Source organism: Ricinus communis, chromosome 6, assembly GCF_019578655.1.
Source record: "Ricinus communis isolate WT05 ecotype wild-type chromosome 6, ASM1957865v1, whole genome shotgun sequence".
Classification (NCBI taxonomy): Eukaryota; Viridiplantae; Streptophyta; class Magnoliopsida; order Malpighiales; family Euphorbiaceae; genus Ricinus; species Ricinus communis.
Window position 1 is genome coordinate 18,522,919 of NC_063261.1, and position 20,497 is coordinate 18,543,415.

At 34.0% G+C, this 20,497-nt stretch overlaps 3 protein-coding genes across 4 annotated transcripts; 1 reads left to right on the forward strand and 2 right to left on the reverse strand.

Moving 5' to 3' along the window:
* The first annotated feature begins 1,880 nt into the window (after nt 1-1,880).
* LOC8279192 (myb-binding protein 1A-like protein) lies at nt 1,881-9,669 on the forward strand. The gene is made up of 9 exons (XM_025157186.2): nt 1,881-2,040; nt 2,305-2,919; nt 3,755-3,880; nt 3,965-4,162; nt 5,047-5,274; nt 5,375-6,499; nt 6,962-7,249; nt 7,701-8,139; nt 8,489-9,669. The coding sequence occupies exons 2-9, from the start codon at nt 2,311-2,313 to the stop codon at nt 9,355-9,357; spliced, it is 3,882 nt and encodes a 1,293-aa protein (XP_025012954.2). The 5' UTR covers nt 1,881-2,040; nt 2,305-2,310; the 3' UTR covers nt 9,358-9,669.
* A 2,164-nt stretch (nt 9,670-11,833) lies between these two features.
* LOC8279191 (transcription factor GTE7) lies at nt 11,834-14,472 on the reverse strand. Of its 2 annotated transcripts, XR_001535180.2 has the most exons (4): nt 12,724-14,472; nt 12,429-12,630; nt 12,201-12,345; nt 11,834-12,105 (listed from the first exon to the last, which is right to left on the reverse strand). XR_001535180.2 is itself a non-coding variant. In XM_015718687.2 (3 exons), the coding sequence occupies exons 1-3, from the start codon at nt 14,209-14,211 to the stop codon at nt 12,293-12,295; spliced, it is 1,743 nt and encodes a 580-aa protein (XP_015574173.2). In that variant the 5' UTR covers nt 14,212-14,472; the 3' UTR covers nt 11,834-12,292. The 2 variants fall into 2 exon arrangements, 1 of the variants encoding a protein (XP_015574173.2); XM_015718687.2 differs by having other exon boundaries at nt 11,834-12,345.
* Nucleotides 14,473-19,320: 4,848 nt separating this feature from the next.
* LOC8279190 lies at nt 19,321-20,188 on the reverse strand. The gene is made up of 3 exons (XM_048375481.1): nt 19,796-20,188; nt 19,581-19,680; nt 19,321-19,473 (listed from the first exon to the last, which is right to left on the reverse strand). The coding sequence occupies exons 1-3, from the start codon at nt 20,067-20,069 to the stop codon at nt 19,401-19,403; spliced, it is 447 nt and encodes a 148-aa protein (XP_048231438.1). The 5' UTR covers nt 20,070-20,188; the 3' UTR covers nt 19,321-19,400.
* Nucleotides 20,189-20,497: the final 309 nt, after the last annotated feature.

The window sequence follows — 20,497 nt, forward strand, 5'->3', positions numbered from 1 at the left end:
CAAGAACTCTTTTGCTTATGCCTACTCTGATCCTTCATATGCTTCTCTTGAGTCGATTGTGGAATTGATTCCTTCTATTCTATAGGTGTGCTGTAGATAGAATAGCTATTGCAAATGAAGCTTGAAAAAGATGGCTTTTTTCCTTATTTTTCATGTACTATTTTTCACCCATCTTTTACTCACTTTCTTTTCTCCTTTTCTTTTCAAACAATTAAAATTTTAAAATATTTCAAAAACTTACTTCCCCTTCTTCTTCTTTTTGTCTTCCATTTCCATCTCTACCAAACAATGAGTATATGAATTTCAATTATTGCAACCTAAATTGGGTATAAGGAATCCATTTCATGTACAAATGAATTTTTATGTTTGATGTATTATTATAAAATATATTGAAACTGAACTAATAAAAGTTGAAATGGCTATTTTGATTTTATGAAATATATTTGACTATATAAATTTCATTTAAAAATTATATATATTTTTTATAATTTAATTTATTTATAATTAATTTTATAAATTTAATTATATGAAATTTCTAATTTGACCTCAATAATTAAAGAAAACCATCGCTCTTCTTAATTCTAACTTGGTCACTTTTAAGTTTTATCAAACTTTGATGAGTGAAAAAGAAAAACTAAAACCAAATTTTACACATTTTAGACAAACTACAAAGCAATTTTAGTTTGATTTAGGGTTATTCTGCAAATTTTACAGGTAGTCCTAACTTTAAGTGTGTTTCTTATTATAGTCCCTAAAATTCAATCTATATCACATAACTCCTTCCACTTTAATTTTATTAACTCTAAAATTTCTTTGCCAGCTTTTGAAAAGGACTTCATTAAAAATGTAAATGTGATATTATTTTTTTGTATAATAATAAATATGACATTATTTTTTGAGATAAATTAAATATTTTTATGAATTTAAAAACTCATAATAGTATAATATTACTGCATAATATAATAAAATTTTTCTCCCAATTAAACTTTAGCAGTACTAAAAAAAAAAGAACTTTGTAATAAAATTGAGATTTAGAGATATTAATAAAAATATTTACTCTAAAATTCTCTATTATGACTCTTTAAGCTCTTATTTTAATATCGTATTCTAAAATTATATAGGCCTAATTACTAAATAAATCATGAATTTATACTTTTTAACAATTTTATTTAACTGTTTTAAAATTTTAAAATAAGTACCTATACTTTTTATTTATTTTTAAACATACTTTTCAGTAACAATTTTTGAAATATTACAATAAAAAAATGACGTGACAAGTCAATTATGTTTACTAGCGTAAAATTTAGTGAGCTAATAAAAAAATTGTTGCATTTAGATATAAAATATGTGAAAGAATGCACATACATAAGATTTTTAGTAGTCAAATTATTAAATTTATGATAAACTATTTGTATTGAGTCATAATTACTATTCTTTTAGTAAGCATAATAAACTTTCTATATTATTTTTCTACTGTAAAATTTTAAAAATTATCGTCAAAAAATATTTTTAAAAATAAATTAAAAGAATGAGTATTTATTTTAAGATTTTGAAACAACTAGAAATGTAAAATATATGATCTAATTTATAATTAAGCCACTTATATATTGTAATTCTTTAAGCAGTTATCATCCTAAAATTTAATGTAATATCTTAAGCCAATAAAACAACCTTATCTAAGTACAATAATTTCATTTATTGAGAAGATTAATTCTATATAAATACATAATCCGGAAAGAAAATATTTAAGAAAATTAAAGAGAATTTTGTTCTTTTGCTTTTGAAAAGGAAAAGAAAAGAGAAAAAAAAAAAAAGCATAATGGGCCTCATAGTGGGCTTTATATTATGGGCTTTTCTCATTTTGTGTCATCTTAGCTTAAGCTAATCAATTTTCCTGCTTTAGCTTCTTCTTCACCATCTTCAGCTCCTTCTTCTTTATACCCTTGACTGTCTTGTTAGGGTTTTTGATTTGCCGCTTTGCCCAAACCCTAAACTTATCCACTCAAAACCTAATTCCTATTTCTCCCCTATATCTTTTAGGTACTCTATATCGCTTTCTTTTCCTATTTATACATTTTATATCAGTTTTCTGTTTGTTTCGGTTAAAAAATTGAAAGCTTTAGCTCACTCTATTGTGCAATGGTGAATGGATTAATTAAAAAAAAAATTCAATTTAGTAGTTTTAGTTAATAATATGCTTTTATTTATGTTTGTATGCTGCAATTTTATTTTAGTTTCAAATTTGTGAACTTTGATTATGTGGGGTATGATACTAGTTTTTTAATGGGAAGGTGAAAATTTCAGGTTAAAATGGGAAGCAAAAAAAGAAGTTCAAGTTCAGTAGAGGAAGTTGAGAATATGGTAATAGATAGTACAAATGATACTGAGAATGATATAATAGTTCCAAATCCTACTAAAAAGAAAATAAAGAAAGGTAAAGAAAAAGATGTCCAGACGACACATGGGGATGATCCTGCAAATGCAGGAGGAACCTCTGCCGTTCCAAGTTCAGTAAAACCCATGGAAAGAAAGAAAGAAAGGAAAGCACTGGACAAACAAAGACACCACCTATCTTCAGAAAATCAAGAATCAAAACCCAAAGAAATGGAAGTAGATAAGAAAGTGAATGAAGCTAGGGCGGAGATTGTGGCTTCTTCAAGTAATGGATTGCCCGAGTTCCACATTGGTGTTTTTAAAGATTTAGCGTCTGCTAATGTCTCTGTTAGAGAAGCTGCGGTGGAAAGATTGGTGAGAGAGTTAAGGGAGGTTCATAAGGCATATCTGATGGTTGATAATAAGGAGTTGATTGAAGGTGCGTTGAAATTAGAAGCTGAAAAAGATGATGGTTTGAATAACTGTGCACCTTCTTTGAGATATGCTGTTCGTAGGCTTATTCGTGGTGCTTCTTCATCAAGGGAGGTATGGTTAATCAAATTCCACGGAAATTTCTGTCATCAGAAGCTATGCATGTGTTTTATATTTTAAATTATGAAAATATCATCCACAGTTTTAAGTTAAATTTTCTTATTAAACCTTTGTTGGTGTTTAAAGAAGTTAATGCATTGATAAGTGGCCAATAAACAACACTAGTTATTACATCATCTTGAACTTCACTTTCCTGTTATTTAACTTGAGCTGGTTTTGAGGTTCTTTTGCCTGTTCATATAGCATAACTGAGGCATGTCTGCTCCTTTTGAGGTTTAAATCATGAAATATTTTTTTTCATAATCACATTCTTCTTGGATTCAGTAATGAAAGTGCGGTTGCCAATGTATGTTCACTTTCACTTGTAATGTGTGTTGCTTTTCTTTTAATTGTAAATTTAACTTATGTTGTATTTTTCTTCTTGTGTAAAATGACGCAGGGGTTTCGAGTCTTGTTTAAAAACGCCTTGATGGCACATTTAGCTATCATATATGCAGAATGCTTTAATTCTTTTCTACAGAACAATCAAGGCTATATATTGCTAACTTGGGTACTTATCACAAAGACAAAAATAAAGAAGTAGCACTAAATCTTTGATTAGATTGAAAACGAGGAAATTTTATTTGTAAGTGACTGAAGAATAGGATTGGTGAAAGTTTGGTTTGTTTAGCCAATATTAGAAAAAACACAGGGACGGGTAGCTTTTGGAGAGTTGAATAATTTATTCAGCAATTTATCTTGTGATAACAATGAACTTGCATTGGTTACGGGTAATGTATAGATGTCTGCTAACTTTTGTGGCATGTGTGCTCTGGCTCTGCTTTTCCAGTGTGCAAGACAAGGTTTTGCATTAGGCTTGACTGTGTTAATCAGTACAATTCCAAGCATTAAATTGGACTCACTGCTGAAACTGATAGTTGATTTATTGGAAGTTTCTTCATCAATGAAGGGTCAGGTGAGCAAGAATCAGTTTATATGTGGCAGGTTGCTATCTGTTTCATAAAAAGCTCCTTAAAATGACTTTACTGTGGCATTGCAGGAAGTAAAGGATTGTCTTTTAGGTCGTTTATTTGCTTATGGTGCTCTTGCTCGATCAGGAAGAATGACTCTAGAGTGGATGTCTGATCAAAGTACTCCATTCATTAAGGAATTCACTGGTGCTCTGCTCTTCCTTGCATCAAAGAAGCGGTATTTGCAGGAGCCTGCTGTTGCAGTTATTTTAGATTTGGTTGAAAAGGTATCTTATCTTGATAAATAATGAGACGTGATTCTATATTATGCAAAATTCTTGGCATGTTGATGATATGATAAAGTACTCGTCATATATTTGTTGTTCATAATGCTTCTGATCATTGAACATGGTCTGATGCCTGCTAGAAACTGTTTTTTTCTATCTTTTCATAGATAAGAATGTTGAATCATCTTATTTGATTACTTATTCAAAATAGTTAATCGTTGTACTGTTTAATGTTTTGTTACCTTGACAATTTTGATGGTTATCCAGTTTTATTGGGTCGTGAATTCCTTATTATATTAGGCTATTAGTTGTAAGCCATATTGGATCATCATCTTCTTGTTTTCTAGATAATCACAATGGATACTAAAATTATATGGCATTACTGAATTATTTGAATTCAACAGAAGTGAAAGTAAGAAAATAAGTGGAAAATTGTTGAATGTATAAGTTTTATTATGGACAGATTTGTTTTTCTCCTTGCAAATGGGTGTATTTCTTGTTTTAGGTTATGGTTTTAAATTGTTGGTGTTGCATTCCTGGTAACTTAATTTGCTTTCAACTTCTCTGCTTACTTGTTACTCTGTTGATGCCATCAACCATAATCTCGGAAATGCTGATGTATGCTTCCTGCTTAAGTCTGCCAAATAAAACTAGATATAACCCCACATAATGCAACACAAACCTTGATTCTTTTATATTATAGGGTTTTACTACAAAACTTAGTGTAAATCTTTCAAGGTTTTTTTGGAGTTCTCCTTTTCTTTCTGTTTCAAACTTTTCCTTTCTCAAATTTGTCAATATCATCTGCATAATGCATATAGGAAATGATATCATGTAACTTGCTATATTATATCTTGATTCTTACTGATATTTTGTGATTGCAGTTGCCAACTGAGGCCTTGTTGAATCATATACTTGAGACTCCTGGTCTTCGTGAGTGGTTTGGTGGAGCCATGGATGTTGGAAATCCTGATGCTTTGCTTTTAGCCTTGAAGATTCAGGAGAAAATATCTGTTGATAGCTTGATGTTTGGAAATATTTTGCCACATCTATTTAGCCCTAGCAGACTCTTTGCCTATGACCATCTGTCCTCTCTTGCTAACTGCTTGAAGGTGAATATTGAACATATAACTGTATAATTGATGTAATGTTTATGGAGGAACGAATATAGGACCTGCTAAAACAAATTTCTGTTTGTGTGGAATATGGCAGGAATCAACATTCTGTCAACCTCGAGTTCACAGTGTGTGGCCAGTCCTGGTAAATATTCTTTTACCTGACACTGTTTTGCAAGCTGAAGATATGGTGTCAGCTTCTAATTCTCTTAAGAAGCATAAGAAAAGTCGCAAGTCTAGCTCTTCTATGGAAGAAACTGAAAGAAATATTCAGAATTTTTGTGAGGTCATCATTGAGGGAACACTTCTTTTGTCTTCTCATGATCGTAAGCACCTGGCATTTGATATTCTGCTCCTTCTGCTCCCAAGGCTACCTGCATCTTTTGTTCCAATTGTTTTATCTCACAAGCTTGTTCAGTGCCTGATGGATATACTTTCGACAAAAGATTCTTGGCTTTATAAAGTTGCACAGAATTTTCTGAAAGAATTGTCAGATTGGGTTGGAAATGATGATGTGAGAAGGGTTGCTGTCATAGTGGCTTTGCAAAAACATAGTAATGGAAAATTTGATAACATCACAAGATCAAAGACAGTTAAAGCTTTGATGGCAGAGTTCAAAACAGAGGCTGGTTGTATGCTATTTATTCAAAATTTAATGAACATATTTGTGGATGAAGGTCACAACTCAGAGGAACCTTCAGATCAGAGCCAGACAACTGATGACAACTCAGAGATAGGATCAATAGAAGATAAGGACTCAACTAGCGCAGTGGGCAATTCTGATTCCTTGAAAATTTGGGTTGTGGAATCCCTCCCTAGTATTTTGAAGTATTTGAAGCTGGAACCTGAAGAAAAGTTCCGGGTGCAAAAGGAAATTCTGAAGTTCTTAGCTGTGCAGGGTCTTTTCTCGGCCTCTCTTGGCTCTGAGATTACATCTTTTGAATTGCAGGAGAAATTTAGGTGGCCAAAAGTAGCCACGTCTAGTGCCGTTTGCAGAATGTGTATTGAACAGATTCAACTTTTGCTGGCGAGTGCTCAAAAGATAGAGGGATCACGCTCTCTAGCAACTGGCCTTGAGCCCAACGATCTAGGCTCTTACTTCATGCGATTTCTCAGCACATTACGCAACATTCCCTCAGTTTCTTTCTTTCGAACTTTAAGTAATGAGGATGAGAAAGCATTTGAAGAACTGCAAGAAATGGAAACTAGGCTTTCCAGAGAGGTAACTGTATTTAGTCCTAATTTTGCTGTTCATCGCCTGCTACTCTAGTAGTTCATATTTCTAAAAATGTATTTAGTCCTGATTTTGCTATTCAGATTCAATTTGAACCGGATACGCAAATTTTTGTTTATGGTGTATGTAATTATCAATGGAATCTCACCCAAATGTTAAGCAATTATACATGTATTTAGGTGTCTAAAAATGAAAAGTTGAATAATTAGTGTAAGTCGGCTTTTGCCTTAGATGTGATTCAGGACAATTTTGAACTGCTATTTGCAAATGTTTTATCGGTTTCGACTTTGTCCTGGTGAGTCTTGGATCCATGGCTGTTTTTTTAACTTTTATATTTATGGTCCTGTAAAACTAGTTATCTCTTTGCTGAAATTTTCTCATATTTCACTTCATATATTATTTTGTCTAGTGGAGAAATGTCCAACTGCTAACATGTTTTAATGCTTCCAGGAAAGGAATAATGGGAAGAGTACAGATGCAAATAGAATGCATGCACTGAGGTACTTACTGATCCAGCTGCTGCTCCAAGTGCTTCTTCGACCAGGAGAATTCTCCGAGGCTGTGTCTGAACTTATTATTTGCTGTAAGAAAGCTTTTCCAGCCTCTGATCTTTTTGAATCCTCAGGGGAAGATGAATTAGGTAGTGATGAGAATCCTGAGTTGATGGATGTACTTGTGGAGACATTCCTTTCATTGTTGCCACAGTCATCAGCTCCTTCACGATCTGCTATTGAACAGGTACATGCAATAATGATAAATTTAGTTCTGGATTCTGGAGATATTTCTTTATATCATGAACGTGCAAAATAGCTTTAATGTTTTTATTTTTTCGTAATAGTGCAGTTTTCTGTTATTTATAGTTATGTGCATTGCTGCTGATATTCATATTAGGTCAACTTCTTGATTAGCAAAACTTCTCCTCAATGTTAATTAATTATTCCTTTACTTATACAGTTATGAAAAATTTCTTGATGGTAACTCACTTTTGAATTAGTTACTTGGACAAACCTGTCTTTCGAGATAACAGCTTCTTTCTAAGTATTTGCTGGATCTTTAATTTTCATTAGGTAACCCATTTGAGGAATCACTAGAATAAGTATGAGAATATTTTTAATACCTCTTATTTTTGTTGCCCTTGGCAGTCATCATTAACCTTATGCCTTTGACTTGGCTGGATCTATGTTTTCAGGTTTTCAAGTATTTCTGTAGTGATGTGACAAATGAAGGACTGCTCCAGATGTTGCGTGTCATCAAGAAAGATTTGAAACCAGCTAGACATCAAGAAGTAGATAGTGAAGACAATGATGAAGATGAAGATTTTCTTGATGTAGAAGAAGATGAAGAAATTGATGAAGCTGAGACTGGTGAAACAGGTGAGATTGAAGAGCAGACAGATGACTCTGAGGCAGTAGTCGAAGCTGAGGAAGCTGGAAAAGTATCACCTGAGGATTCTGATGATTCTGATGGGGATATGGATGATGATGCAATGTTCCGGATGGACACGTATCTTGCTCAGATTTTCAGAGAGAAAAAGAATCAGGCTGGGAGTGAAACTGCTCAATCCCAGCTTGTTCTGTTCAAACTCCGTGTCCTTTCATTGCTGGAGATTTACCTACATGAAAATCCAGGCAAGTAATTTGTTGTTTATAGTGAGATCAGCCAGATCATGGAAATGGGTTTACCATTTGATTCTATCATAAAACTGTGAATTACCGATGATTCTTATTGTCCTTGAGAGGATTGATAATTGGTGTCGAAGACTCCGCCACCTGCTGCCTTCAGTGGGGTGCAATTTCCAGTTTAAGTTGCAAAACTTCTTTGTTTATACATTGTTTTGCAATCATGAAAACTTTTGGTTTGCTCCCTTTGGGAAAGTTGCCTCTGTCAATTGCGCGTACAACTGAAATAAAAAAAGGAGATAATAATTATCACTATCTTGGCTGCATATTGATTTTGTGTCCTGCTTTCATTTTGCAGGTAAGCCTGAAGTTCTAACAGTGTACACAAACTTGGCTCGTGCACTTGTCAATCCACACACTGTAGAAATCAGCGAGCAGCTCGGACAGCGTATATGGGGAATCCTGCAGAAGAAAATATTCAAAGCAAAGGACTTTCCTAAAGACGAAACCATGCAGCTACCTGCACTTGAATCTTTGCTGGAAAAGAACCTGAAACTGGCATCAAAACCATTCAAGAGAAAGAAATCTGCTGTTCCATCAAAGAAAAAACAGTCAGCTTCCTGGAAGCGTCACAAAATGATTGTTTCCCTTGCTCAGAATTCAACCTTTTGGATTCTAAAAATCATTGATGCCCGGAATTTTTCTCAGCCTGAACTGCAGAGAGTTTTTGATATTTTCAAAGGGATTTTGGTGGGATATTTTGACAGTAAAAGGTCTCAAATAAAATCTGAATTTTTGAAAGAAATATTTCGAAGAAAGCCATGGATCGGGCACCATCTATTTGGTTTCCTTTTGGAGAAATGTGGCCGTGCAAAGTCAGAGTTTCGCCGAGTTGATGCACTCGATTTGGTGATGGAAATATTGAAGTCAATGGTTTCCTCTAGTGCTGATGAAAGCAGCCGCAATGCAACAAAGAAAATCTTGAAACCCCATCTGCAAAAGCTTAGTTATTTAGTGAAGGAATTGGTGATGAATATGCCAGAGAACAAGTCAAGGCGGGCTGAAGTGCGCAAGTTTTGCATTAAGATCTTTCAAATCATGTCAACGCATGACACTGCCAAGTCTTTTCTTAAAGATTTGACCCCAGAGACCCAAGCTGCTTGTGAATCTCAACTCGGTGAGCTATTTCTCAATTTAAAGAAAGCTAATGACAACAATAAGAATTGATATTGCTTCTCATTTTTGATATAATACACCTCAGAATCCCTAAAATTCCCTGCTTTTGCTTCAAACATGCCTAAATAGTAGGCTTAATGTTTTAGTTGAGTTTGGAATGAATGCCTTAACTAGAGAAGCACCATATTCCATCTCATCAACTTCTCGGTATAATTATTTGAATTTTCTTGGCAGTTGCTATTTTATGGTGGTTTGTTTCAGTTATCTATTTCCTTATGAAAATACTCATAAAGTTTTGATAAATGTAAAATTCCAATATAGTTAGAATTTTTTGAACCTAGAATATTTTTTCCCTTTTCTGAACTGCCTTGTCCTTATCTAATCTCTTCTGAAAAGATGTTAATACTTAGTTGATGCGGCTTATTTGCATATGTTTGTCAAAGGAAAACTTCATCAAACTTGCTGATGTATGATTATATTCATCTTCTCCCACTCATATGTGGGTGTTGTTCTGTGGTTGTCTTCATAACTTTATGCGTGACTTTTTTAAAAAAATAAAAATAAAAATTAAAAGACCAAATTTTATTTATTTATTTATTTTTATAAAGGAAATTCTGGTTAAACAAAATGCCACCTGCAGGGATATTTTGAGAATTTGCTTTTTTACAGCATGAGAAATGGTCTCAAAGAGCGACCCCATTTTATGACAGCCTCTATATTTATGTGTACTCTTCGCTTCTCTTCTCTGGTAATAGACATGAATGCCTTGCACGTGTATCTATCTTTATCTAAACCCTGAAAAGCAATCAAAGTTGCAGTGAGACAGCTGTATAGGTTGATATAAAATGGAATAGGCTTGGAGTCTTGCATGGATAGAATATTTGTCTGGCAAGCATGGGATGGGATAGGATTGGACAGGCATCAGTAGTCGTCATCGTTTTAGGAACTGTTATTTTCATATAACTAGTCGATTTGCTCCATTAGATGAGATGGGAAGCAGTCATCAATTAGTGGGGCATTTAGTTTGCTGAGTCTTAACAAACTATAACCTTTGAATAGCCTGAAGAGGGGGCTGTTACAAATTAGTATCAGTCATGTTCTTGCATTTAGGGAAAGCTAGAAGAAAATTGATGCAAATACCGAAAGAGTTCATTCTTATGGATTGCTTCTTGTGCAGATATTGTCATGCTCGAATGGATTGTGGATTATTATAGATGACATAGGCACATAGTGATGCACATATGGTCAATTTGGTGATATTTCTGTTATTGAGGGTCAAAGTAGTCATTTTACTAAGCTGGTCTGTGCTTGGAAATATCTTGGAAGAAGTTGGATTTTTGTATCTTGAAAGCAACCCCACTAGGCATCTGAATGCAGGAAATGTCCTTTAAAGTTGCCAATAGATAATTAAGAGGAAGTTTCCCTTAAATACATGACAACCTTAATTCCCAACGAATACTTTTTAATCGCATCCGAGACTATTTAAATATCATATGATATAGATAGGCGAACCAACACTCTAATTAATTATCATTTTGCTAAAATTTCATTAGTGCACCACGTTTCTGAAATTTATTTCTCTTTAAACCTTTCTCTCACCCATTTTGGGACCCACTAGTCAGCAATGGAAAAAAGAAAAAGAAAGAATAGCAGCAGTTGGTGAACCAGGATTCTGTATGACATTTTCCCCACTCATTTTATGGTAATTGATCTTCAGGTTAGACAACTTGTTTCAGTGGAGTTTGTTTAGTATGACATTAGAGTTTGACTCCCATATGGTTTTGGCTTCTTTTCATACCTCCGAAGACTATCTCCAGGTAAGAGACTTCTTGATGATGGTGACCATCTCAAAATAATTTTATTTAAAAAAAAATAAAAATAAAAACTAGGTCCTCAAAATAAGTACAAACTTTATAATGAGGAAAAACAATACATACACAACTATAACAAGTGGAGCAAAATATCGGGTTTGAAGCAAGCCACGTTCTCTGACCAGCAGGTCGAACCTGGCTTATTAGCCCGCCAATCAGCTTGCGCTGTACCAAAGCCACATTCAAACAGGCCATATTGCACATATGGAACAGCACATGAAATGATAAGAATTTTTAAGTCAATTGTTTTTCACTTTTGCTGTTCAACCCAAATCATGGGTGGCAGACCTCAAGTTATCACATGCCTAATAGCATCATCAATCAATGTCTTCATTATCCTTTTCCTCTCTTTTTTCCCCTTTCTCTTCAAGCAGTAGCAATGTCTATTTGGAAATTCAGTTCTCTGTCCAATTTCTGATTTACCCGGTAACAATTTGCTTCGTAACGATGTCAATTAGCAACGATGCAGGAACCGGAAGTTGCTCCATATCTGGTCTGCCAAGGCAAGAATGAAGGATATGCTTTTCACTTGTTGGGACCCCCTGTGCCACATTTGCCATTTGGAGTGCAATTAGGAGAATATTTCGTTCTCCCATTTTCATATCAGCCCAATGATACCAACCAAAAAGTAAAAAAAAGAAACCAAATGATGCTCATTGGACGCTAAAAAGCTTGTATTAAGCATTGTAATGTGTACAAAGTAATTCATCAATCTAATGTTCATCTCTCCTCTAAAGCCCTAACCATCTCCTAAACTTTTCACTACATTTCCTAACCTAACCTACAAATTAATTCATCTTTTTACACAAAAGCCTTGTTTCTTCCAAGAGTTCCAGTCTCCAGCCACTGTAAATCCCTTTCCTACCAATTCCATCAATTTTTCCCAGAAGTGCAACCAACAAACAACACAGTTGAGAACCCTCTCTCCCTGTACAAAACACGTTTGCAAGCCTCATCAGGCTACTACTGCTATTTTCCAAAATCAAGATATAGTTTTTTCCAAAGCTAAATAAAATGCAGTACCTCTGCCATATCCAAGACAATTTGAAACCTCAAGAACCTACTCTGCAGAGCTTGTACAAAGCATACTCCACAACCTTCAATTTCAATGTCTCCTATGAATGTGCATCCTCAGAATCACTCCCTGATGAGCTTCCTGAATCAGAATCTGCAAATTTGACTTGCATTTAGCAAATCTGGCAATAAATTGCTACAAGAGTAGAATGATTTAAAATGGGTTCAACACTATACCGCTTGACGAGGAGGATTCATCACTTGAACTACTGGAGCTGCTAGAACTGCTACTGGCATGACCATTGTCCTTCTCAATCTCTACTGGTGGGAAACTGCTCATCGGCATCTCATCACCAATGTCCACATCCTCATCCCCAGCATCACCTTTCTTTGGCTTCTTTGCCTCAGTTATATCTATTCTTTCATTTACAGATACATCCTACATTATCAAAAACAGCACTGCCATATTAGATCATGCGCAATAAAGCCATGCCAGCTACATTAACAAAAATCATGAGGAAAAGAAAAATACCTTGTTGCCTTCGCTAACAGCATTACCGGTAGGTGCGATGCCCATTAACGCCTGACGTTTAATCTTGCTAACCATCTTCTTATAATTAGTCACAAACCGATCAAGCTCCCAAAGAGTCTCTGTATCAACAGCTTCAATATCTAATTCAATCTCATCCCCATCCTGCCTCAAATGCCCATTCCTTTTCCTTATAATCTGCACCACTTGCTCCATCTTCTCTTGAGGTAAACTCTGCAACCCAATCCCCAACTTATGTTTCTCCTCAAGAGACATCTCTCTCTTATTAGGATCTTTTGCCTTAGGCTTGGGTAACTTCACAGGCTTAACTGGAGGAGCTCGCATTGGCGATGGAGTCCTAACAGGCAATTGTGATGTAGATTGTGGATTAGACAACACACTGGGTGGAACTGACTTTCCAATAGGATGATCAGATTTACTCGTAATCTGTAACACATTTTCTTGATCTTTCTTAACCCTTTCAATATCCCCACTGCCACCCCGGCGATTCAAGCTATGATGATCCCAAGAGCTAGCTTGCACTTCATGAACCTGCTCATGCTCATGCTCCTGCTCATGCTCAATCTCACGATCATGATGCACAATCTGATCTTGATCATCATCAAGAACAAAATCACCCAATTTCTCTCTAATGGGCCGAAACAATTCCTCGAATCTTGACAAAAACTGCTCAGCAAAAGTATAAACCTCATGCCCTTTAGGATTATACTTCATTGCATTGTTGAAAGTCAATCTAACATCAGCAGCAAAATCAATAGGCGACTCGTACTCGTTACTCCCCAATTTCTTTTTCACAGTACCCAAATCCATAGGTTTCTTGATTATTTCAAAATAATCATGAAGATTCATTCTCTCAACATCAACAGGCTCATTAAAGATATAACCAAACTTATGCTTCATCAATTTCGTCAACATCTGACCACATTTCTTCATCAATTGCACATTCTCCGGATGACTATTATAAAGATCGGATCTTTTGACATCTTTAGCGACAAACCCATAGTTCGTTGTCGCTGAGGGAAATGGCCTTTTGTTGCCTGTTACTTTCTTGTTTTGTTTCTTGCCGTTAAAATTGGGCGTGGATCTGATCTGAAATGACTGCGATGAATCGATTCGATTCTTTAATTGCCGGATCTGTTCTAGTTCTGCTACCAATCGACTCTTTAGCTCCAGAAGCTCTTTTTTCGAGTAGGAACCAATATTAAAGGTAACATAACTGTTGAAATCGCTGGCCGTGGCAGCCGGTCTCCGATTTATCGATGACGCATCATCTGATGAGGCTGCCGGATGAATATCAAAGTTGACTGGAGGAGGAGCTGCCGCCGCCGATTGAAATTGGCGTTTTTTCGAAAATTTAGAATTAGGGTTAGGGTTAGGGTTTGAAAAAGGGACTTTGCCCATGAATTTAGCACCACCGCGTGGCTGAGTCCAATTGGCTTCGTTTCGATTCGCTAATACTGCTGACGCCATGTAAATTCCGCCGAACCCGGTAAAATTCCGGCGGCTTTCCGGCGCGAATTTGTCAAAATTGATAACCAGAGAAACATGAATCAGGCGGAGCGTGGCTCCTACGCGCAACCTCGGCCGACTCCACGCGCCAAAGATAACGGCCCTGTCAGGAAAAATGGGAAATTTTAACGATTATCTAAGAGAGAGATTTAAACGCAAATGGATGAGGGTTAGGGTTTGGGGATTTTTGATTTTGATTTCCCTAGTAAGAGCGAGGAAGATAGGGAAGCGAAGGTGGTATTTTAAAGGCGATGAGATCTGCCCGATTGAATTACGGGCAAGATCGGAACCGTTGGTTTGCTTTCATTTCTTGATCTATTGACCATAAACCTGACCGTGTGACCTGGCATGGAAGGTTAGGATTATGGAGTTTGGAACACGTGGCGCTGTTCCTGACCGTTAGATTAGTGAGAGTTTTTTTTTAGGGTTGAGTTGTGAATTTGGATTTTTTTTTCGTGAATTTTGGTTTTTAAAATTTTTGTTTATTTATTTAATTTTGGTGTGGGGAGATGGGTCCACTTTTATTGATGACGTGGATTAACTAAAAAAGCCAACTGGGTGGTCCGGCGTAAGCGAGAAGCTGCGCGCATGTGATTGGCGATCGCAAAAGCGCGTGTGATCAATCGCGTCACTAATTTGTAGGGTACTTTAGTAATTTTGCTCTTCAATTAAGGTGATTGGGATGTTGATCCGAAATTACAGAACTATCCCGATGTTGTAAATATGATTAGGCATAGTAAGAAATTGTCAGGGATAGCCAAGTCTACTGACTCTGACACGGACTGAACCAATAGGAAATAGACACATCAGCATAATCAGTAATGTTTGTTCTTTAACCATGGTTAAGAAGAAAAAAACGAAATGGTGGGAAAACTTCCCGCCTGCCTAAAAACCTGAATTCATTTATTGAATCCAACTTTTAATATTATTCTTTTTATTTTTTAAAAAAAAAAACTCTCAGATTATTTCATTTTAAAATCTTTTAAATCGCTAGCAAAATAAAATTTATTTTTATTAACTATTTTAGAAACATGTGTCGGAATTTAGCCAATCAATTTTAAATAATTTTAACAATTATAATTTAAAAAAAAAAAGAAATAGATTCGAACTTAACTGTTCATCAATTTTTAATTTAATCATTAATTTGCATAATAATATGAAATTTAGATGAAAGGGTACAAAGATTGGAGGTAATGCAAGCCATTAATGATCTAGTTAAGTAAAGAAGTAGATCATCAACTTAATAAATAAGATTTAATGATATAAATTCACTATTGCAAGTTTGATATTTGATAATTTATTTTTTTAGCTAATTATATAGAAAAAATGATAATTGAATTATCAAAGTAGGAATAATAGAATACATACAGTTTTCCAGTTGAGATTGTGATATGTTTTCTGCATATAGATTATCGTAATTTATCATCCTATAATTGATAAAATTAAATATTTAAATGAGAAATTTTCATGAAAATTAATGGATTTTATTAATAATAATATGCATTATTATTTAAATAGAAGTTGGGCACATTTTCTCTGTTCTTTTAGAGATAAATGGAATTATGGGTTGGGTTGGGGACATTTCTAGTGTAAGAATCTGATTGAATATTATTCATAGAGCCTTCTAAATAAGTGGGACAAAAAAAAAAAGACAAAATTATGTACTCATTAAAGAAATAATGATTACAATTAAAAACAATTTCAAAAAAATAAATCAGAACTTTGGGTTAAATTGTATATATACACTTATCTTACTAATTATTTCATTAATGAATAAAAGAATTTGAAAAGTTCAATTTTGTAGGCGATGGTGCATAGGGGTAAAATTTGTGCCAAAAGTTCAATTACACTTGCATCCCATTTGATCATATTAATTAAAACAATTGAGTGGACAGATTTTGGTTCCAAAACCTGTTTGCCAATTAGTATTCAATAATCTTTTTCAATCATATGATAATGCCAATGGTATTCATTATATTTATACATATCTCAAATAGTTCCCAACTTTCTATTATATTTGTGTAAATCATCGCATTTTTATTTGACGGCCGGACACTTAATATCAAAAATTGAGATCTCAAATTTAAAATTTCTCCTTTTTTAAAATATAATAATTTATTATTTGGATTTTTTCCTTTTCTTTTAATCTAACACACTAAAAATTTAGACTATCTTTTGCACAAAATGAAAATAAATATCCATATCTCGACACTGTTGTATAATGTAAATAGAATTTGGAAATACTAAATATACCCTCAAAAATTAATATTTATGATTGTATGTAAAATTTGACTCATATATTAAAACTTTGATCTATTTACTTTGTTAAAATTGAATAGATAAAGACTAAGATTTAGTTTGGCATTATTTTTTGCCATATCCTTGATTTGTTATAGAAACATAAATAGAGTCGATGATGGAACGGACATATACAAGTGGTCTCAGAGCTGTGCAATAAGGTCACCCATGAGATGTTTGGTCAAGTCATATAATGAGGAAAACCATCGTTTTGTGTTGCTACAACATGCGACTAAGGAAAAAAAAAAATCGTTGCAATCAAAACGAGTTAATGAGTCAAGTAACATGCCAATGTTACTAATTGATTGTCATTTTACTAATAATGTACAAAGAATATATTTTATTTATTTAATAAAATGATGTAAGTTCGCGACAAAAAAGAACTCGACATTTTAATTCTTTCTGATAATATATATAAAAAAAGTATATAACAGTAAAATAAAAATAAAAAATTTAAAATCTTAAAAACGAATGCCTAAAGTAACATCAAATTCATCCTAATTAAGACATTTGGAGAGCAGCTTTATCTTATATATCAAAATGGAAAAATAGATAATTGCTTAGAAGATTTAATAGGAAATAAAGAAAGAAATTGGAAAAAGCATCTTGCTACCATGTCCTAATGATAAAATTCTTATGAAATGTTCATACAAAATGGTGGTCTCTAGCCATGTTGTTGTAAGATATACCTTTTACATTATAGTTTTTTTTAACCATTCTAACACCAATTTATAAAATGTTAAATAGTCATTTTCTTTTACATATGATATACTATTAAACTAGCAGATTGATAATTAAGTACTTATTTTAGTGCATAAAGTAATTTCTCTTCTATATCCATTATTTTTTGAAAAATTTCAATAGATAACTCAATTGTAATCGATTTTCTTTTTATTTGATTTCTTTTTTATTTGATTACCCTTTATCTATATAAGCATGGTAAATAGATGATAATCGAGTGGTAATTTAAATGGCATCCAATTTCGGTAAGCAATCAATCAATCTTTGGAAAAGCCTACGATGGCTTTTTGTAGCAAACTTGAAGTGTGGTCGTGCTTTGAATATTGGAACATTCCATAAGCCTAAGGTTCATAGTCTAGAGGATATATTGAAGTAGAATATGCATATGTGTACACATGAAATGGTAGCATCTCAAGGCAACCACATTTCCACAAACTTCAAAATTCCCATCACCTGAGCTGTGACGGACCTCAGGATAAAAGGAAAGAACATTGGAAAAAGACATGCATGTCCACTTTTCAAACGAACTTCAAATACTGAGTTCACCATTCTTGAAGATGTGTTTGGATTTGTAAAGAGAGCTTTTTGTGAGGAAATGGGTACTTTTCTTTTTGGGTTTTTAGGAGCTTCTTCAGCCCAATTTTTGGGGATTTTTCTTGATGTGGGTAAGTGGGCGTACTGCCCTTTTGTGGGCCTTTACTTTTACTGTTTCTTCCATTGAAAGAGTCCTCATATTAAGGGATTTAGTATGTTGTGCATCGCTTTTGTGTCCCTTGCTCAGTTTTCTGAGATGGCAATTCCTTATATTTTGATATTAAATTATTGTTATATATTTTACTATTTTAAATTAATAAATATATTAAGAAAAAAGGTAATTTTTATCCTTTTTTTTTTTAATAAAAATCAATTATCTTGTACTAAATAATAAGGAGTAATTATTTATTTATATTTATCATAAAAAATAATACATGCGGATTAGAGAATGTAAATTTAAAATTAATTCTCTGTGTCAATATTTACAGTCATTCCCTTTTGAGAATGACAGTGATTTCACCCAAGACCTAAAAAAAGTGAAATTTACCCTTTGTCTCTTTAGTAGCAAGAAGAAGGTGTCCCAAATATTTAGTCATTATATTGGAGAGTTGTTGTGGTAATTTAACTCCTTCTAGAAAGGGAAGCTGGGTACCCAGTACATACCGCAGCACATTCCTTTGAGCTGGGAATTTGGCTTCCAGACCGAAGAGGTGGAATTAGACTGAAGCCTATATGACAATAACTAATGGATAGAAATATTTCAGGATTATAAAGATTTCATTTCAATTGGAATTTAGTTAGTCGCTTTATTAGGTAAATATATGCACGGACAGAGTGATGCTATACCAACAGAGTATTCTCTAAGTTCTCATTTGATGATGCTCCCTGACAGAATTGTCAATCTCAATTTCTACTTACTGGTACATTTCAATCAAGTTCTGAACTAAAAGTAACAACTTATCCAGCAGCTTGTTGCTCGAGCTATATATATAAGAAATATGATTAGTTCTTAGTATGTCAGATTGGTGGGAAGATAAAATCTTAACCACTGTAGAGGAAGGTTGAACCTGCCCCTGTCGGATATGAGTTCAAAGAGCCATAATCACTGGATCACATTCTGAGAGGTAATTCCTTGTCAATTATGGGGTGGTGGACATTTGGCTCTAACTAAAATATCCAGAAAACTATAAAAAGATCATAAAATTAATTTTGGTTATTCCATGTTTTAGTAAGATGGTTAATTTAGTTTGTCTGTCAAAACTTGCAACAGGACAAAGTTGTTGGCATTTCAAGACTGTATTTCCAGGGATTTTATTTTTTAAAAAGAAACAAAGGGAGCCTTCTTTCTTCATCCATGAATGAATTTGTTGCTTTCTTTAATCAACACCAGCACATGAAAAAATGTTTGTTCTCATTAGCAGACAAAAATAAATCTGATCATCAGAAAGACAAATCAGATCAAAGGGATCAGTATAATTTTTTATATGGAATCAAACAAACAGACAAGAAGCTTTTAACATTAAACATAAAAATTAAATATAAATTGTCAATTGAGTTTCTGGGGTATATCATAGACATTAAGCAATAAATACAACAGAAGGATCACAGCAACACTCGTCTAGCAGACAGCAACAACATAAAGCTGCAAGGCTGCAGATCAAACAAAACCATGGAACAAAACAATATTAGTTATTAATTAAGTTATCATACATATTTAAACAAATTGGTGTATGTTATCAAATTATAAAAGCACGTACCATCCTTCAAGAAAGCCTACTTCTCTTCGTGGTGGGGGTGGTGGTGGAGCTGCATAGTAGTGTGGTGGTGCCATGACTGGTGGTGGTCCTTGATAAGCACCTGCAAAATATTATATGAGCACTACCCATCAAGCAAAAGGAAAATATTGATGATGAGAAATAAATAAAAAGAATAAGGAATTATTATGAATTTAGCAAAGGAATTAAAGAACAACCTGGAGGAGGGTAGGGGTATCCATACTTGGGATCATTCATATTTTCAGGACTCAGGAAAACAAACAACAAAACGCAAGAAAGATTTGATGGAAGATGGGATTTGAGGCTTGAGGCTTGAGGCTGAGCCTGAGGGTTTTGCCACACTGCTTTAGTTATATGCATATATATATATATATATATAGAGAGAGAGAGAGAGAGAGAGACAGAGAGGGCAAAAGAGTTATGAAAAGAGGAATATAATGAGTAGAAAGAAAGTGAAAGCTCGAGAAACATACATGTCAAATGCCAAAGTATAAATTTTGTAACGTTATTTCGATGAACTAGAATATATTCTCTTCTGGTACTACTCTTTTCAGAAATTATTAAGTGCAGATTAACTCTGGATACCCAAAACGTAAATTAAAAAAATTTAGTTAAAATAGAAGAGATAGAATATAGAAACTCAGATTAGAGCGACTCCTTCTCCTTTTTTTTTTTTTTTTTTTTTTTACTGTAAATGCTACTCCTTTGAGTCAGCTAAGTGTGTTTGTTTAGATCATTAAAAGAGACACAGGATGGAAAGAAAGCAATAGTGCCACTTCAAAGATTCGATGTTTCCACAGGAAGTTTCTAAGCACCTGTTTGGATTCGGTCGGTTGATGTCTTTATCCAGTTTAGTAAATAACGATAAGGAGCTAAATGTATACATATATTCCTTGTAC

Coding starts and splice junctions, on each gene's coding strand:
- LOC8279190 (XM_048375481.1), bottom strand. CDS start 20,069: ATGTTTCTCGAGCTTTCACTTTCTTTCTACTCATTATATTCCTCTTTT. Junction 19,681..19,795: donor ATACCCCTACCCTCCTCCAG/GTTGTTCTTTAA, acceptor AATATTTTGCAG/GTGCTTATCAAGGACCACCA. Junction 19,474..19,580: donor GTAGGCTTTCTTGAAGGATG/GTACGTGCTTTT, acceptor TTTGATCTGCAG/CCTTGCAGCTTTATGTTGTT.
- LOC8279192 (XM_025157186.2), top strand. CDS start 2,311: ATGGGAAGCAAAAAAAGAAGTTCAAGTTCAGTAGAGGAAGTTGAGAAT. Junction 2,920..3,754: donor GTGCTTCTTCATCAAGGGAG/GTATGGTTAATC, acceptor CTGCTTTTCCAG/TGTGCAAGACAAGGTTTTGC. Junction 4,163..5,046: donor TTTTAGATTTGGTTGAAAAG/GTATCTTATCTT, acceptor TTGTGATTGCAG/TTGCCAACTGAGGCCTTGTT.
- LOC8279191 (XM_015718687.2), bottom strand. CDS start 14,211: ATGGCGTCAGCAGTATTAGCGAATCGAAACGAAGCCAATTGGACTCAG. Junction 12,631..12,723: donor CTGTTAGCGAAGGCAACAAG/GTATTTTTCTTT, acceptor TTGATAATGTAG/GATGTATCTGTAAATGAAAG. Junction 12,346..12,428: donor TGAATCCTCCTCGTCAAGCG/GTATAGTGTTGA, acceptor TCAAATTTGCAG/ATTCTGATTCAGGAAGCTCA.